The sequence below is a fragment of the Thunnus albacares genome, chromosome 4 (genome assembly GCF_914725855.1).
Source record: "Thunnus albacares chromosome 4, fThuAlb1.1, whole genome shotgun sequence".
In the NCBI taxonomy this organism is placed as follows: Eukaryota; Metazoa; Chordata; class Actinopteri; order Scombriformes; family Scombridae; genus Thunnus; species Thunnus albacares.
In genome coordinates, this window is record NC_058109.1 from 35,272,588 (window position 1) to 35,290,889 (window position 18,302).

Genomic DNA, 18,302 nt, shown 5'->3' on the forward strand with positions numbered 1-18,302 from the left:
CATGTCAGAGGAGATCAAAAAAAATTTTTTCCAGTTCTTTAGCTAGTTATTTAGAAGACAACATAATGGAAATTATTATTAGTTTTGACTAAAATGATCCTAATTTCAACAATACAGAAATAAACACTTTACCACAATTACTGCATTAAAGCTGGCTATTTGTTGAGTCTAATAATTACAAATATGTGAGGAGAGGGTGATTTGAAAATAACTTTATTGTCCATAAGAAATAACAGTGAAAAGAACAGTACATATCACTGCTTGCATTCTGTTTCTCACTTCCAACCCATGAGGTTTGCACTGCTGACATTTCTGCAAGAATTAGCCTCTATACATACCATGTAGTTATGTATTCCTAAATGCCATGTGGAGTATATGGATATAGATTTGCTGTAGAGGTAATAAATGTTCTAACATTTAAGAGCAGTTATATTTGTAATACTTAACATACTCGTGCATTCTTTTGACAAACCTGAAAAATCTGCAGTGAGAACACAAGCTTCCACATAATGGAAAGAAAGAACATTATCTTGATTTTTTATTCTGCCATAATTTAAAAAGAGTCAAAAACAAAGCTCATGTTTACAAGTAAGAGTAGAACTTAACTGAAGCCAAGCTTCAGAATACGACAGATCCACTTAGCTTCCTTAACCTGTTTCTATTAGTCAGGCAGAAGCACTACCACAGAGTCCTTCAGAATGATTAGGAGCTTTAAATACCAAAGGCCAGCTAACTTTATGGAGAGAAAAAACAGCGGATTTGCAACATAGTCACAGTTTTATTAAAAGAAAGCCTACTCAAAACGTAAAAAATAAAATAAAATTACTAAAACAAATTAAAGCACTTATTTATATATGGACACTTGACAAATTCAAGCTTCTTTTTTTTCCATCTGTCATCCGTCCAATTCAAGCATAGCTACAGCACTGATTTCCTCAGTGCCCAAGAAGCCCAGTGCCTGCAGAAATAGACAGAAATGATTAGACCAACTCAGAACCAAAAACACATCACCAAAAAAAAAAAAAAAAAAAAACAGAACTACAACATGAGCATGTTAAAAAGGTGAAGTGGAAACTCTGAGGCAAGAGACTCACTGTCCATATTATTATTCAAATAGAATAATGAAGTGGCCATTCAGTCCCATTAGTCCCTCTCTACTTTACTACAGCACTAGTGCAGATAAAGGGGAGATGTTAACTTCCCACTTGATGAAGGATGAAAAAGAAAATTATTTTTAAAACCAATGAAGAGAAAATGAATGCTCACCTTTAAATCCCTCTTCAGGCATTCTCACTGTAAATTAAGTAGAAGACACAATGTAAGAAACTAGTATAATGATTCTGCTTTCTTTATCAAGGTATATATAACCAGCTATAATGGAGGTAATGAAAACGCTACTTACCCTGATAGACATCATCCATTGCAGCGTAGTCTGCTATCGGCTCATCAGCCTGTAAGGAAACAATGGCATGAAATATGGAAAATGTCTGTATTCACCATCATAATGATCTGATGAAAGTAAAGTTTAAAGCTGCAGTGTTTAAGATTTCTGCAAAAACCAAGCCACAAGAAAACCATAGTACTATGTGATGATCAGACGGGGAGCATGCAGGTTGCTGTGTGATGTACCTTTAGACAGATGATGCTCTCTGGGATGACGCCCAGGCTGCCCAGTGTGGCTGAGTCATCCGTCAGACTTTTTCCATCGATGGAGAGGTTCTGGTCAAATGGAGCCACGGAGAAGGCGTGCATAATCTACAGGGTGACAAGTAGAGCAAAGAGCAAAGAATGACTGATTCTGTAACAACCGCTTTATGTGAACTAACTTCCTTTCATCATATCCATCTTCAAGATGTCAGAAACTCTATATTTCACATTCGATTCAAATGCTTCAGACTTGTATTCGTGGGAGATTTGGGCCTCCCACCTGGATTTTCAGCTCTTTAAGGGTCTGATTAGCTGAAACTATGAGTGCTTTCTCTCCTCGGAGTTTCCTGTGCCGGGTGCTTCTCCTGATTCCACCTAGTTTGGTCACGTTGGTTACAGGAACAGCTGCTGCTGCTTCTCCTGATGTTGCAGTACTGTCGTCACTCAACTTAAGCCGCTTTGCACCATCTTGTGACTGCAAGTAAGAAATCAGACCATCTATCAAGGCTAGAGCTAGACAATGTCTCTGCTTATTGTCTTACAAACACCAAGAAAGGCCCATAACCGTCAAAGAGTGTTAAATAAAACCAAAAACATAAATGTAATCAAAGTCTGCTGCTACTATCTTGCCTCATAGAATTTCTGTTGCTAGCAGCAGTAAATTGTTATGTGTGCTCTGCATGTGGTGTGTACCTGAAGTGATCCTTTAGTTTACTGCTATCATATGATGAATGACTTACCTGACTGAAGTCTGGGTCTTTCTCTCCATCCACCTTTGGGTGTTCTTCCTTGTCCTCCTCTGCCTCGGAGCTGCTGGCGTTCAGCTCTGGGGCTGCCTCTTTTATCATCTACACAGAGGACAACATCAACACTTTAACAACAATGCCTGATACCCACTGCAGGGCCTTGAGGTTGGGTCAAACATCATTTAACATGAATACTGGGCTTCCATGGGAATGCTCAGCCAACTTGGCAGCAAACTACCTCAATCTAATGTAATGAATTTACAAGTTCCCCAGACGTTCTTTCATGTATCCTGAAATTTTCCATGACCCTGAAGATGAGTTTTGTAGGTGATTGATGTCAAGTCTACTGCCCAGCAACAAACACATTTCAGTGAAAAGACTGTCTTCATATATTTGTCATACCCTCTTGTCTTCGATGACTTTGCGGATGTAAATAGTGGCTTGGGTGTACTCTCTGAGGTCCCTCTGCTGCTGGAAAAGAAAGCCCTCTCTGCACTCCCAACACAGATCTGAGCACATGAACACACACACACATAAACATCACATGAATCCAGGATGCTGAAAAGCCAAAATAGGTGAAAAAATACTCCACCCAGAATTGACCCTTTGAGTATCAAACTGAAGGATTGAAAGGTGGCTTATTAAGTGTGTAGCTGAAGTTTATACATTTAGTGACAATAAAGACAAGTTAACAGAAATGTGTTTGGCAGGGAGTGGCTGCTGTACTCAGCTTGGATTGATGGTGGGTATTGGCTTCCAATGTTGACCCAATTTCACAGGGCACAAAAAGTATGAAAATGTCAGTAGAAACTCCTAAAATCTACGGCATAATCTGTCCATAAGCATTTTATTTTACTGTGAAAATGTCATTATTGGAATCCACTGTAACAGCTGTAAATCCAAGCTGACTACAGCTGCCACCCTCAACATAGCAGCAAGATACACACTTTTTATATCACTGTAATTTCATGACAATACAATAACCATTTTTAAAGTGAACATCTGAGGTGAATCGCTCCCTCCAGTGTTGCACTCTTACCAGGCTGAGTGGTGTACTGGGTGGTGGGACCAGTGGGCGTGGTCTGTTTGAAGCAGTGGATGGAGATTGGCTGGTCCACAATGAAGAGTCTGCTGATCACGTCCCATTCGCTGGGCCAGAGCAGAGCTATACTGTGCAGGATAAACAGCACAACATGAGACCACAATAGTGTCCACTCAAAGACTTCAGTTCAGGGCTCTCATTGGATTTATTCATCCAATGAGGATTTTCCTAAAAAACAATGTATAGACTCAAAAATAATCCCTCTCAATCATCACTTATGACCCACTAGAAGTGTGTGGTAGTGCATTTGTCTACCGAGACTCTGCCCTCTGCCTGTATCTTTTTATTTCCTTATTATTTTGCTGTGTTGTGGAGGCTTCTGGGCATCAACCTTTGGGCAGTGGGTGTGTAGCCGCCAGCCAATAACAGTGTGCAGGGTGTGAGGTCTGGACTTATAGCGTAGCGACCAGGTTACATGGCTGTCTCCGTCTCTCTCCTCTGCTCTGCTCTCTGTCTCATGGATGTATAAAGAGCTGCAGGTGTGTGTGTGTGTCTTCTAGATTGAGGGTGAGACTGAGCTACACACATGCAGAGCAGAGAGATCACAGCAGACAGGATGAAGCTGCATTCACACAAAATCCAGCAATGCAGCACCTTCCTGCAGGGTTGTGTGGCGGTGTGCGTGTTTGTTTGTGCTTTAAGACGTAACAGATATGAAACAATGAGAAAATAAGTTGTATTTATCTGATTCAAGTTCTCACCAGCTCCACTCACTCTCTTCATTCACTCTCTAGCTCACTTGACCGCTGCTCTCTCTCACATGTACACATGTAGATATGATATAAGCTTAAAATCACTTAAAGTGATACACTTGTTTTACATGATTGGGTCATTCTGTGTCAAATCAGACAGAATCCAGGAAAGTGGCTGTGGCATCATCTCAGACTTTGTTCAAAGTTTGTCTACATGATGTTTGTCTCCCAAAACCAGGGCCTGTAAAATGTTTTTGTTCAATTCCAATGTTTTTATATTTTTTTAATTTTTACACTCAAAAATGCCTTATCTGGGAAGCCATGTTCATCCATTAATATCTTTGTAGGATGGAAGACAAACATGTTGTCAGTATGACTGAGAGACGTATGTGGTGATACACTGTTGTTTGTTATGGAGAGTGGGCTTTCATTGCTGCTCCAAAAGCTTTTCCCCCCATCATGTAACAAATATAATTCTAATGGAAACACAGTTTTCTCAGAAATGTTTTAGGGATTTTTGTTGTGGATGAGAAGCACATATCGGTCAGTTAAATAAGCAGCACTCACTGTTGTGCATCTCCGTTGATCAGGGAGTCGTATGTGAACATGAAGCCTCCGTGGGGACAAAGTAGCAGGCTGTTACCCACGTTAGACACTGGAGAAGATTTAGTGGGCCTCCTACAAAATACACACACACAGATGGGAGAAAATGACCTTTAAATGAATGCAACCCAAAAAAATGACAATTGATTTCAGTCATTACTAATTACACGTGATCTCTTTACTTGCTCTTTTATAGAAAGCTTACCCGCTTCCTGGGTGCATGCAGTGAAAATTAGTTCTGACAATGTGGCAACAAAAACAGTAGCACTATTTAATTTCACTGCTGACACAAACATACCTGATGAATTTTCTCCACTCATCCACAAAAAACAGAGGGACAATATAAAGCACATCTGTGTCCTGGAGACAAAACAGAGAGGATTTATTCAACCTGAATCAAAGTACAGTGTGTCATTTCCACACTGTAATATATTTATTACTCATTATTAAAAAAAAGAGTCCTGCAGACTGACAGTTTGGTGCTCAGCTCTGTAGCTACCTGAGGCCACTTGGTGAGTGTTGGCCGGTTCTTCTCATGGAAGAGGTTGAGCAGCTGGTTCTTCTGGTCCAGGGCCATCATCTTACTGACAGCCTCATTGTCCTTTTCTTCTTGCTCTAATGTCTGGACACACAAGAGGAAATATTTTAATTCCACAACTAACCCAATGGTTCACTCTATTTTGACAGATTTCCCAACTGTGGATGCCATGACTCGTTACTCTGTGCTTGCTGTATGACCAAAGCTTTTTTAAAGATCCTCTCCAGACATGTATTAAGATGTATAAAGATACTCTGCTCAGAACAATGATGTGTGTCTGATATGGTTTTTCTGCAAAAAAAGTATAATTACCTTTTTAAAATCCTTAAAATAACGTTCGCTCACTGGATAACAAAATGGATCTGATCTGACTGAGGCTGAGAATCAATTGAGAGATGAGGAACTACTGTGTTTTTATCCTGATGGAAACTTGGCTAAACAGCAATATCTCGAACTTGCCTTTTCAACTCAACGGTTTGCTACTCTACTGTGCATCAGTTGTTGGGGAAAACTCAAGGAGGTAGACTCTGCATATCATTATCTTTTATTATAAATGACTAGTTCCTTAGATTTGTGATGTAGGATGTCCTGTCTGACTGAATCCATTTTTTTGAGACTGTCCTTGGTACACTGCAGTTTCAAAGTGGAAATGCTCAACCACGGCGTTGACTGCTTATTTCGCTCCTGGTATGTCTTGCAGCATATGAAAAACACCACACTGACATGTTAACAAGGTTAAAAACTTGATTTTCATTGGAGGGGGTCTTTAAGTTATGTTGATACGGTTCCAAGCTAAGGGGTAACAGTGAATTAACAGAACCTATACACAGCTGTTGTAGCTAACATGCACCCCCTCCAAATCAGGTAATGAAGATACCACCTGGACTACAAGAACTGTGATTGGTCAGCTTGGCCTGCTAGGGTTTCCTATGCTGCTGTTGGAGATTGTTGGTAGTGAAGACAACATTCAGCAAGTTGAAAAAATGATCATTAATATATCAAAAAACAAACAGGATTTCTGCAGGTATTCATGGTTGAACAGCAACAATTAAACAAGACAAACTTTCACATTGTCACTCTACACCACAAAGTGAATCACAGAATGTAAACACAATAACTGTGGGTTATATAATAAAAAGAGAATACAGCCTGATAATGTCTGTCTATCCCAGTCTGAGCTATAAATCAATTACTACTCAAGAGGCATCTATGGCGGGATGGCTAATTCCACCTTTACATAACAATTTTCATGCAGGTTTAGAGAAAATACTTTTAGAAAAATAATACAAGAAAAATTAAAGATCCAAGTAAGGGATCCGTGTGGTGCAACACTGGATGGTTTGTAAATGTCCACTCACCAGGCACTGCTGACATTGCTCTTGGTTTTGGGTGAATTCTGGGGCTTTGGGGAAGTACACCCTCAGCTTGGTCCAAACTTCAGAGGATACCAGTTTCCGTTCAGTCTCCAGAATACTCAGGCCTCCTACAGCGAGAACAAACATATGCATTTAACAACCGACAGCAGCTAGATGGCCTCAAAGACATGAGATTCAAGTATGAGTGCGATGGAAATTATTTATTGTTTGAATTGCACAATGTCATTCTAAATGCCATGTGGAAAATTACCGTGACTGCAGACAATATCCTCATTGAAAGTCTTCATCTCCTCCTCGTTGCCCTCTGAGAGCTCTGGGCCGAACTCTAATCAAACCAAAGAATGTTTATGCTCAAACACAGACACCAAACACACATGCAGTGGGGCATAATGTGAATCAACCATGCCCTTAATAATATGACATATTTTACACCTAAAAACACACTTTGTGCATTTGTCATCCTCACGACTTTGATGATCCTCTGACATTTACTGTAGCGCCACCAGCAGGTCAAAGTTTTCATTTATCTAGTGAAATATTTCAATATTGACAAGCCATGAAACTTGGTTTGGAGACATTCATGGTTCCCAGAGGATGACGCCTACCAACTTTGGTGATCCCTTAATCCACATAAACTAGCTTTCCACAAGTGCAGCATTTATGTGCAGATCACCATTACCACACTGACTTCCAGTTGAAATGATGTTGTTCTACAGCCTATACCAGCCTATGACAGTTTATAATGGCCTTTTGTTAATCAATGAATTGAATTATTGTAATGATCATTAAATATAGAGCCACCATAAATAAAAGACTAAACAGGTGAAACAAAATGACATCCATTCTTCCAACCTTTGCAGTTGTTGGTGTGTGGTCCCTGTCCATTGGTCTGGCCATTACTGTGTTTACTTTCGTGTTCATCTTCCTCCAGCTGTTCCAAAGCCAACTGCCTCCAGCTTCGCAGAGATGCTTTGCCCACCCAGTAGCCCTCACCACTGAGACAGACACATGCACACACACAGTGATAAGTACTGATAGCAATTCTGTAAGCCCCCTTGAGGACTTAGGTTTTCTATTATGGAGAAATTGGATTGGTCCCAAAATAGCCCTAATACAATTTGTTCATATTTAGAAACCAATATTCTCTGCTGCATCATAGAAAAGTCTTGTCAGGCTCCAAAAACATGACGGAAGGGAAATGAATCATTAAAATATCATTTGATCTAATCTTGAACTTACCTGAGTGTGCGTTTGACCAGATTGGAGACCTCCTTGTAGTCCTCATTGAGCTGGTTCTTCAGCCGCAGCACCCTGCATCGCTGGCCAACACACTCTCGACACAGAGAAGAGCCTGGACAAAAACACAACAGTGGTAAAACATAGAAGACCAACGTTGTGGTTTTAGGAGCAGTTAGCATCGGAGACATTTCTAGGCAGAGATGTGCGTCCAGTAGGGTCCAGTAGGGTTGTACAATTCTGGTCAAACTGAGGATCACAATTCTTTTCCACTCAGAAATGAGATCAGATTTTCTTCCACAATACTTAGGGACATCAGTTTTTTAACAAAAAATACATGTATTACACACCATACTGTCTTCATGAAGACAGTCCAAGCAATATGATCTTTAGCTACTAGCAAAGGGCACACTGATTTTTTTCACCCTAACCCTTAAACAGGGAGATATGAAGTATGAAGCATGCAACTGCATGATTCAATTCAAGAAAAATCCATGTGTTTCTATTGTTTGGAGCACTTTTAAAAAATATTTTCCTGTGTGTATTTAAAAAACGATCCAAGAATTGTAACTAACAGACAGTTGACGAAGGCCTTGTCCACTTAAAAAGGGAGACTGTGTTGACAATGTTTGATCCACTGTTGCAAACAATTTCTACCACCTCCAATGTACAGCAGGTATTATGAGCCTGCTTCAGTCTGGTGTGATCTTCAAGGATTCTCACAGTCTGTAGACCATTCATAATGAAGTCTATGTATGATTCCATAGTTCAGTTTTATGCTGTGGCATCAAAATGATGCATTTTTCCCATTTCTGCCTTTACTGTGGCTTGAAACTTCACTTTAATGTAACATTAGAGCAGGAGGCACCACATGAAAAGCAGTTGTGGGATGTCACTGAGTAGTGTTTGTCTAGCAAAGCACTAATCCCTTGTTTTGTTATGGTGACCAGAGCTGCATCATTTCCACACAGCAGACTGCCCAACTTTTTACAGTGCAAACACTGCATTTTTATCAGAACTGGGGGTTCAAAAATGTACTTTGCTCTTCCTCACCATCGCCGGTTTTTTACAACTTCAACACTTTGTTGTTCCCAAGAAGCTTTTTCTTTCACTGCATTTTACTTCTCAGTCTCTGACACACGTTACATTTATATACATCTACGTCCTGCCTCCTCTTCCTGCTCACAGTTTGTCACGTGGAAAAACTCACACTTATCATTTGTTGATACAGTTTAGGGATATTTCTAGGTGCGTTTGTTTTAATGCACTTGAAAACATAAATAGATTGCAGAGGCCTGAATCAAGATCATGATCTTATTTCAATTAATTGTGCCATCCTAATGTCCAGTACACAATTTCTCATCTGACTGCAAAAAACGGTATTTCCTAAAATAACAGAATGTCCCTTTGGCACAAGTATATCCAAGCTAACAGCTACTTTTTTCACTTTGAGCTAGTGATGTTAGTGATCTGATAAATTACAGTCAAGAATTTTACATCAACAAATTTTACACACAATAATACTATGATAATAATAAATGGACACTACACTACATATTTGATTTCTTGATCAGATACTGATACTTTATCAGTATTACAGAAGCCAAAGATTTGACCAGAGATCAGACCCTCTGCTCGTCTTACCATCCAGTCTCGGACCTCCACCATATCGCTCATATAGGAGCTGACCAGCTTGCAGGGAAACCCTCTTGGACTCTCCCACCTTGTCTGGATGTAGTTTGCCATGAGAACACAGGAAGAAGGAGTTGTCAATTTCCTTAGTGGCAGTGGAGTCGTCCAGCCACTTCTTCAACCAGTCCAGGGGTATAAACTCATATGGCTCACCTGAGGAGGAAGCACAGAGGAAAAACATCCCACATGAAGAAACACGTAAGCTCTGATCTTGATTCAATAATTCCATTACATCATCTGTGATAAGATCTGGCTCTCTGTACATCAACACAGTGATGTGGTGCATTAGCAGTTTTACTACAGACAAGGGAGCTGTTGTAAAATACCCCTCCTCCATTACTTTGACTGTCTCTGTACTAAGCTGTCTGTAATTCTAGTGTGTTTTGAACTGGAAGTCACAACATACAAGTACACTCTCTTTAACGTTTCTATCAAGGGGGATTGTGGGTGAATGTGGAATGTACCGACCGTCTCTTGCAGGTAAAAGCTCGTAGAGCTCCTTCACCTCCTCATGCTTGGCCTTGCCCTTATCCACACTCTGTTTCCTCATGTCGGCCATTTCACTACACCACTCCTCAAATTTATGGTTGTCTTGGTCCACCAACCTCTGAAGGAAGGCTGTGAGACAGGACAGAGGTAAAAGAAACCATCAGACAAGCTGACAGACATAGATCAGGCTGCAGGTTGTATTTTATTATGATTAAAATGTTCATTCCATGGTGCAAACAAAGATAGAAACCGCTAATGATCGCCGGTTCCTTGTCTGGCTAAAATCTTTGTTTGGGTCGAGGAATAAAACAACTACTACTACTACTACTCACCTGGCACCTCGACTATGGTCCTGGAGGGATCTGAGCTCTCCTCTTCCTGGAGCTTATACACCAGCATGTAGGCATTTCTGGAGCAGTGGTAGCCTTTACTGCACTTGGGCTTTCTTGTCTGGGACTTCACTGTCTCAGCTAGGGACCAGGAAGGAAGATTAACAACTTTGAGTAAGTGTATACATTTACAGACAAAGCTTATAGAGTAGAGTAAACCTTATTGTCCCTGAGGGGAACTTTGTCTTGGGCACAGTGCTACGGTCTGTTGTGTCACATAAAATCACACGTCACAAATACACGACAAGTATTTGACACAATGCTAGAAAGTTGCTTCACATCAAAATATCTTAAAAACATAAAAGGACATTTGACTATACATTTGACATTGACAACACAATGGCTTAAAAAGAATTTAAGTGCAAAAGTGCTTGTTTATTTATTGCACATTGCTGTATTGCAGTAAGATTTACATATTAGAGTTCAGCTTCTTTTCAACCCTATTGACAAAGAAGATGAACATTAGGTGGGTCCACTTCCAGCCAGCAGGTGGCATCAGTGTCTGACAGAGACTGTAACATATTGTCACACTCATCCAAAATTACCACCTTCATCCAAGGTGATTTTTTTTTTTTTCAGTTACTGATTTCATTGTGTCCCAAAGTTTAGTGTTTGAAGTTTGAAAGCTCTGTTCCATTGTTTGCCTGTGTTGTTCCTTTGCATTTGTAAGGAGTTGTTTAAGTTCTGGAGTGGACTACTGACAGTCCTGTCTTTATCTCTAAGGACTTGCTTTTTCCTGTTTATGCAGTCTTTTGTAATATAGGGTTTATTATTAGGATAGACGACGACATCCTTCTTGGCTATCACACTGTCAACACAGAATGTCATGTGATTGGTTTTGGTAACAGTAGCCTCATCAAGCTCTAGTGCATGGAATCTAGACCAATCTGTACACTCAAAACACCCCCTTAGTGTCTTGATTGAATCATCTGTAGTATGTCTGCTGGGCCATAAATTGAAAGCAGTACACACTCATTTCAGTCTTTTCATGTCGGGCTGTCTCTCTGCAAACAGAATAAGAACATAACAGTACACAAGGTATCTGTGGATTTCAGGAAGTGGGGACTGTACAGTGTCCATTAATACTACTCACCAATGTCCTCTTCAATGCCCAGCTGCAGCTTCTTGCCTTCCATCTTCTCAATCTCCTCATCATTGAACTTGTACCAGTCACTGGTACGAGCGTCTTTCACATGAGCGATGTAGTGTCCTGAGTAGGCGCTGATGCCCCGATGGATCAGCACTGCACTCAGTTCATAAACACACTTGTGGTCTGGAGAAACACACACAAATAAAACATGTTTACTTTTCAACATATCGCCAGTCATCAACAAAAAATGGGGACATGATGTAGTTTAAGTGAATTTTTCTTAAGACAATAGAAAAGGATGCACAAGCTGAAACATGCCACCGTTCACTGACCTAGCACTGGCAGCATATCATGTACAAAGTGTGTGTGTGTGTGTGTGTGTCTCATACAGATTCATACTGCTAATACCTTGTTTCCCTTCCAAAAAAGGCCCCATGTCCAGCTGCTCTGGAAAACTGATGAAAGTGTTGAGCTTCTTCTTGTGGCCTGTTTGTCTAGAGAAGATACAAACGTTCAGTCAAACTTTGGCCTTCACCAGCAGGCATTTGATCCAATCTTGAACTTGCTGTTTTTAAATTTGATTATTCTATTCTATCAATACTGTCTGGATTTTTTCACACAGTGCAGTGCAGAGCAGTGGCTGACCTATCAAAGACAAAGCGCATGAGTTGCAGGTTAAGGGTAGGAGGGAGACTGTGCAGTTTGATCCTCCGGGTGGCGCTCTGTTTACTCTGACAGCTCTCACAGAAATAACGGTTGTCCCCATCCAGCTTCTCCTCCTGCAAGATGGAGGCAAACAGCTTACTATAATGTTAACAAAAAAAAGACATTCAAATTCAAACTGGACAGGTTTATCATTCTAACATATCATATCTAGTGAATAAAGTGGTGCTCATATCCTAAATATGACTGATTGCTGTGGATGTAAACACAATGTGGCAGGGGATGAATGTTACCTTCAGGAACTCTGTGACACACTCTGTGAGGTTCTTGTGGCCCTGGATGTTCAGCTCCAGCTCGTAGAATCTGGACGGCAGTGCGGAGGATCGTCCACACTGGTTACAGCTAGAAAACAACCGAACCGAGACCTGATACATCACTCACATAAAGCACCAAACATTTTGTGTCTGCAGCAGATGTTGACATCTGCTCTGAGCATTAAAGTTCTCATACAGTTGGTGGGATGTCACTAAAAAAAAACTTGGCAAGAATACAGACAGTGATAGATCCTTTTATCTCCTGTTTATCTACTACACTTCCTTCTTCTCTTCCCTCTTCCATTTAACTAAGTTAATTATAAATGTCCTCATACTTCAAAATACTCAACACTTACTGTGCTGCCATTTTGTTTATAAATGTGAATACATTTCAGCTTGGGTTGGCCTGTGGGTGCTGAAGTATCAAAATGAACTGTTGCTGAACAACAAGAGTGCTGATGGACGGCACTTATTAAGTATAATTAACTAGTGTCAGGTTTGAGCTCTGACTGTCCTTACACAGTTACGTAGGAGAACTGTCCACAGAACTGCTGCTGGATGACATTTTGCAGGCTGGGGTTCTTCTGCTTAGACAGCGTGTCCTCCAACAGAGACAAGAAGAGCTTTGAAAACTCCTGGGCATCCTGAAAGAGAAAAGTCTGAATTCAATGCTCTGTGAAGAAACCAAGCTACCACAACATAACCACTCAGAAACATGTCTGCACTCTCTATCTGTGTAGTAAGTTATTAATCCTGTGCAATGCTGAAACAACTGATTATTCACCAGCAGAAAATGAATCATCTAGTTGTTAAGAGACTAAATTCTGATTCACCTGTTGCTGTCCTGTGTCCAAGCCCAGTGCTTTGACCAACCCTGAAGGGTCGATGTATTTTCTGTTGCTGTTCTGCAGGAGGGCAAACAGATACTGAAGATGCTCACAGATGGACTGAGGCTCATAATCTGAAATAGATAGACAAGTTTGTTAGAGAGGATGAAAAGTGAAAAAAGGACCAACCTACAGAGCAGTTGAAGTATGAGTTTGCAGTGTCACGCTAGCCTCAGTCACACACTCCTAAACACTAGCCAACATGTAAGTGGGCCTTCAGTTTTGTCAAATTTATTTGGGTAATGTTATTCTATTCTAGATGAGTCTAAAGTTTAGTTTAGTTTAGTTTAGTTTATTTATTTGTACAAATAAGACACATAAACACACTCGAGAACAATACATATAAAGAGTAAAACAGGACTGTGCTGATGGGATTTTAAATAACAGAGAAGGGCTTATAAAGACATCTCACCAAAAACAGGAAAAACAAACAAACAGCAACATCCAAAATTAAAATGTACTGAATCCCAACTAGAATCTACTCAAAACTTTAAAAAAGAAAGAGTTTCTTTCTTATTATTTTGGACTTGCAGGTATTACAAATTGCGAGCTTTGTGTCTTCTTCACTCACACTGAAGAATTTCCACACCAACGACATGGTGTGTGTGTGTGTGTGTGTGACTGTACTGTCTGTGCTACAGCTGCCGCTGTGTGCACAACGTGCATGTTGCGTGTATGTGTGTATGTGTGTGTGTGTGTGTGTGTGTGTGTGTGTGTGTGGCTGTCACGCTGTGTGCATGATGTGCATGTTGTGTGTGTGGGCTACACTGTCCGTGCACTGTGGGCACGACATGCATGTTGTGTGTGTGTGTGTGTGTGTGTGTGTGTGTGTGTGTGTGTGTGGCTGTCACGCTGTGTGCGCAACATGCATGTTGTGTGTGGGGCTGTACTGTCTGTGGCTGTGTGTGTAACATGCACGTTGTGTGTGGGGCTGTACTGTCTGTGCGCTGTGAGGGCGACGTGCATGTTGTGTGCGTGTTGTCTGTGCTGCAGCAGCTGTGTGCACGACGTGAACTATAGTGCAGCTATGTGTGGAAAATATGATGGGCAAAAAAATCGGATATATGAGACTGACCGGGGCCAGTCACCAGTCACTGCCGATTATCTGAAAACCAGCCAATTCGATCGGTGGCTGATCAATTGGTGCATCTTTAGATAATACTAACAGCTGGCAGTATATCCACTGCTTTAGGTGTATGCACAACAACACTATACAAAATCTGGCTCAAATATGTTGATTTAAACTAGAACAATGAACTAACATAAAGAAGTTGTCAGGTTTACCTGACTCAATGTTGTGTTCCTGTGCTCGGGAATTGTGGCACTGATAGAGGCTCCTTCGCAGCTCAAGGTTGTGGAACCACACTTGAAGGAATGTGTTGACGTAACATGTTGCACCCAGGTTGGTCAGGCCAACAAATGTGTTCTGGTAGAGGGAGACAGAGTGAGAGAGGGGTTAACTGTCTTTTTCAAAATCCTTCCATCTCTGGCCTTATGATGACTTCCCAGGACTTTATTATTTCAGCGACAACAGACTGGTGATACAGTATGAGAAAAAAAGACAGATGAGTGAACAATTTACAGTATGAGCGGCCGATGTAAGAAATACCTTGTCTCGACGCTCTGAATTTGGGTCATCGATATTGTGGAAAGCATTTTCATCAATCTCCCCAAGCCACGCCTGTTCACCAATACCCACAAGACAGTTGGGATTCCCTTTGCAATTCCTCCTGCAAAAGCAAGGCATGATCATTAACCTTACAGTTCCATTACATACTTCAGAAGTAACATCCACCTGCAGCTCTCTTACGTGCAACAAAAGCCATGTCAAACTCCATCTAAAATGTGGCAGGTTAATGATGTTCTGCACACATAGCTACCCACCATTTTTATATATAAAGTTCAGTAACATTTCAACAGTGGGACTGAGTTCTCTGTGATGCCCACCGTCTACCATGATGTATGTTAGAGCTATTCAGTGGTATGCCGATTTAAAAAGCAGAGTGGATCATCATGACCTTCCACACAGCGTCTGTAAAGTTGCTGTACAAGCTATGAGGGCTTGTCCACAAGCACTTAAATGAATCTGACTTTTGATACACACCTCTCGGCATCTCTCTGTGGAGCTTTAAAATCAAATCAAATTTAACTTCTGCAGCTAGTATTCTTCACTGGAATATGCTAGCACAACGAAGGTATTTTAAGAAATGTTGATATAGTACCTGCAGGTTCCTCTCTTGCAGGCCGGGAGATGGACGCGGTATGCTAGCTCGATGTGCTCCTGGCTGATTTCTTCTGGTTTCACAGTTTCCACCCAACGCCAAGCCGCTTTCTCCAACTGTAAGCGGGGCGCCATATTCCTACGATGTAACATTAACCACAAAGTCAGATATATGAGTGGACGGACAAGAGAAAGTAAGAATGCAGTGGCCTAAGGTTTGCCAAACTAGTTCCAGGAATGCTAACATAGCCGGCTAACAGCAGCTAAATAGGTTGTAGCAGGTTGAAGAGACCTCTTACGAAGCAACCTACCGTTAGCAATGCAGTGCTACTTTACCTAGCCAGCTAATGTTAGCTTTGTAGTTCCCTCATTATCCCATTGAACTTAAAAATGAGCATATCCCACTACATCGCAACAATACGTAGAGCAACTGAAATACAAGAAACCACGACAATCACTATTTGCAGGGTCACGTCAGAAGTGCGGACTACCCAGTGCTAATGCTAGCTAGCTAAGATGTAGCTAGCCCGACCGGCAGTGTTAGCAAGTCATTTTCCCCTTAAGTTTCCATTTAACGCTACTTAACGCTAACGTAACGAGTTTATTGTGTTAAGGTCAAATATTATCGAACCTTTCATGCGTGCAGCTGCTTCACCAAAATATTTTATGTATTTTCACATTTTATTCACGGTTTATTTTAGATTTAGCGCCCTTGCGTCAGTTTATAAATAAATTATTTCTTTGCTCAAAATCAACACGACGTCAATAAGTGACGTAGACGACGTCTCTTTGTTGTGACGTGAGGAGGGAGCGGACACTGCCTTCCTGTTTCACTTGAAGACAGAAGACCCGAATTTTCTCCTTTTTTTGTTTTCTGTTGACTCAAGATTAATTGCAAGATGTTTTGTTGTGCATACAATATATTTATTTTTTCACTAATTACTTATTAATTTACTTTAGTAATGAAATATGTGTTTTAGTTCTATTATGCTTATATCTTGTGATGGCTTATTTGAATAAATTAAAAAAACGTGAAAGGATAAATAGATGGTGGTCTTATAGAATTGTTTTTTTATATAAAGAAAATGTTATGCATTATTTTAAAACTTTTTTTTCAATCCATAGTTCATAGATCTTGGACTAACCTGGCTAGACTATAGCTGTACAGCCCACTGTGACGCTGATACAGCTTTTTTTCCTTCAAGTTATACTATTTATCCATGAATTTCCATGACCACTTGATATATGTGCATTTATTGTCAGTGAGCTGTTTACAATTTTCGAGGAAACCAAAGTCTATATATGGGTGTATGTCTCATTAATAAAAGTTGATGACAATCAAAGAATATTTGATGCCCTTTTCAAGTTATTGACCATGTTGTTAAATGCTAATGCCTCATGATGTAACCATAGCCAGCCTGAAGTAAGGCTGCCATATGAGCATATTATAAATGTAAAGACTCTTATGGTTTGTTGTTCGTTCTAATTCAAGTGTTTATTTGAAATTCTTTACTATTTGTTATTTATTTCAATGTCTGTTTCAATCTGTTCTATTCTACATCCTGCCCTTTAATACACAACCTTTTCATGCAGTGTACCTCAATATTGTCTATATTTGAACTAAAGCAAACTCTTTTCTCTGCTGGTTGTATTCAGAAGATCAAAGAATATTTGATGCCGTTTTCAAATTATGTTTATTATAAGTTGATTGTAAAAGAATATTTGATGCCCTTTTCAAGTTATGTTTATTATTCATTATTAAGTTGTCTATCATAACAGCTAATGATGCAGTTACTGTATGTGGCCTCTCTGGACATCCCTTTGCATTAGCTGCTGATAGCCTATACATAATCAGCTTATACTGTACTGAAGCGTATCTTCAGGCTGTACAGACTGCTGAAGTGAAGCATGACATAATGGGAATCTTGAAATTCACATCAGCATGTCCTTTCCAAGGCTTTAGTGATATGATAAAATGTTGACATGGAAGTGGAACTGGTTGTGAGTAGATTGTACTCATGACAGCATATTTGGAAGGTTGGCAAACAACTGAGCACCTGCTACGACTCTGCAGAAACCGATGCACATAGTCATACAGATGGTTTGTCATTACACAACTGCTAGATCCAGGTTGTACCTGGAGAGTGAATGGCCATATGGTTAGGTGATGTAATCATTATGTCAGGTTTGCTGATTAGGTGTATGAGATAATAATCTGCAACATTATCATTGTGCTATTTCAATAGCTCTCGGTGTTTACAGGTCTTCAGCATGTGTGTCCATGTGCAGTGTATCTGCCAATTGAAAACATACATGAATAGATCTATGCTTTTTCAAGGAGAAGAGGAGAGGGTTTCTTTTGGCTTCAATAAGTTCATCACCATACACAGCCTTTAATTTAAACTCCATGTCTCATAAATTGCTTATGCTTACATTCTATTATACTGATTAAACCTGTCAATAATCATTGTAAGAACAGAGAAACATAACATTTAGGGAATATCTTTTGTTTGCTGAGGATCGCAGTCATTTTTATTCCACTTGTTAATTTGATATTTCTTCCGCTACATTCCAAAGAAACACATATTTTACTTTTTACTCCACTCCATTTAGCTGA

General features: G+C 40.2%; 1 protein-coding gene across 4 annotated transcripts; it reads right to left on the bottom strand.

Moving 5' to 3' along the window:
* Positions 1-197: 197 nt before the first annotated feature.
* usp48 (ubiquitin specific peptidase 48) lies at positions 198-16,473 on the bottom strand. Of its 4 annotated transcripts, none has more exons than XM_044349163.1 (28): positions 16,317-16,473; positions 15,687-15,824; positions 15,074-15,194; positions 14,749-14,890; positions 13,411-13,538; positions 13,097-13,221; positions 12,557-12,665; positions 12,246-12,379; positions 12,009-12,094; positions 11,604-11,783; positions 10,454-10,591; positions 10,101-10,250; positions 9,585-9,668; positions 7,944-8,055; positions 7,557-7,699; positions 6,955-7,029; positions 6,687-6,811; positions 5,290-5,412; positions 5,089-5,150; positions 4,755-4,865; positions 3,433-3,563; positions 2,796-2,902; positions 2,388-2,495; positions 1,928-2,122; positions 1,630-1,755; positions 1,403-1,451; positions 1,267-1,293; positions 198-958 (listed from the first exon to the last, which is right to left on the bottom strand). In XM_044349163.1, exons 2-28 carry the CDS (start codon positions 15,818-15,820, stop codon positions 936-938), a joined length of 3,048 nt encoding a protein of 1,015 aa, XP_044205098.1. In that variant the 5' UTR covers positions 15,821-15,824; positions 16,317-16,473; the 3' UTR covers positions 198-935. The 4 variants fall into 4 exon arrangements, with proteins under 4 accessions (XP_044205098.1, XP_044205096.1, XP_044205097.1 ...); XM_044349161.1 differs by having other exon boundaries at positions 9,585-9,785; XM_044349162.1 differs by lacking the exon at positions 16,317-16,473 and adding an exon at positions 15,997-16,250 and having other exon boundaries at positions 9,585-9,785.
* Positions 16,474-18,302: the final 1,829 nt, after the last annotated feature.

What these genes read in the sequence shown, in the direction of transcription:
- usp48 (XM_044349161.1), bottom strand. Translation starts at nt 15,820, where the DNA reads ATGGCGCCCCGCTTACAGTTGGAGAAAGCGGCTTGGCGTTGGGTGGAA. An exon ending in CAGTTCTCCTACGTAACTGT is followed by an intron (nt 12,666 to 13,096) that starts GTAAGGACAGTC and finishes GTTGTTTTCTAG; the next exon opens with CTGTAACCAGTGTGGACGAT. An exon ending in GGATATTGTCTGCAGTCACG is followed by an intron (nt 6,812 to 6,954) that starts GTAATTTTCCAC and finishes TTCTCGCTGTAG; the next exon opens with GAGGCCTGAGTATTCTGGAG.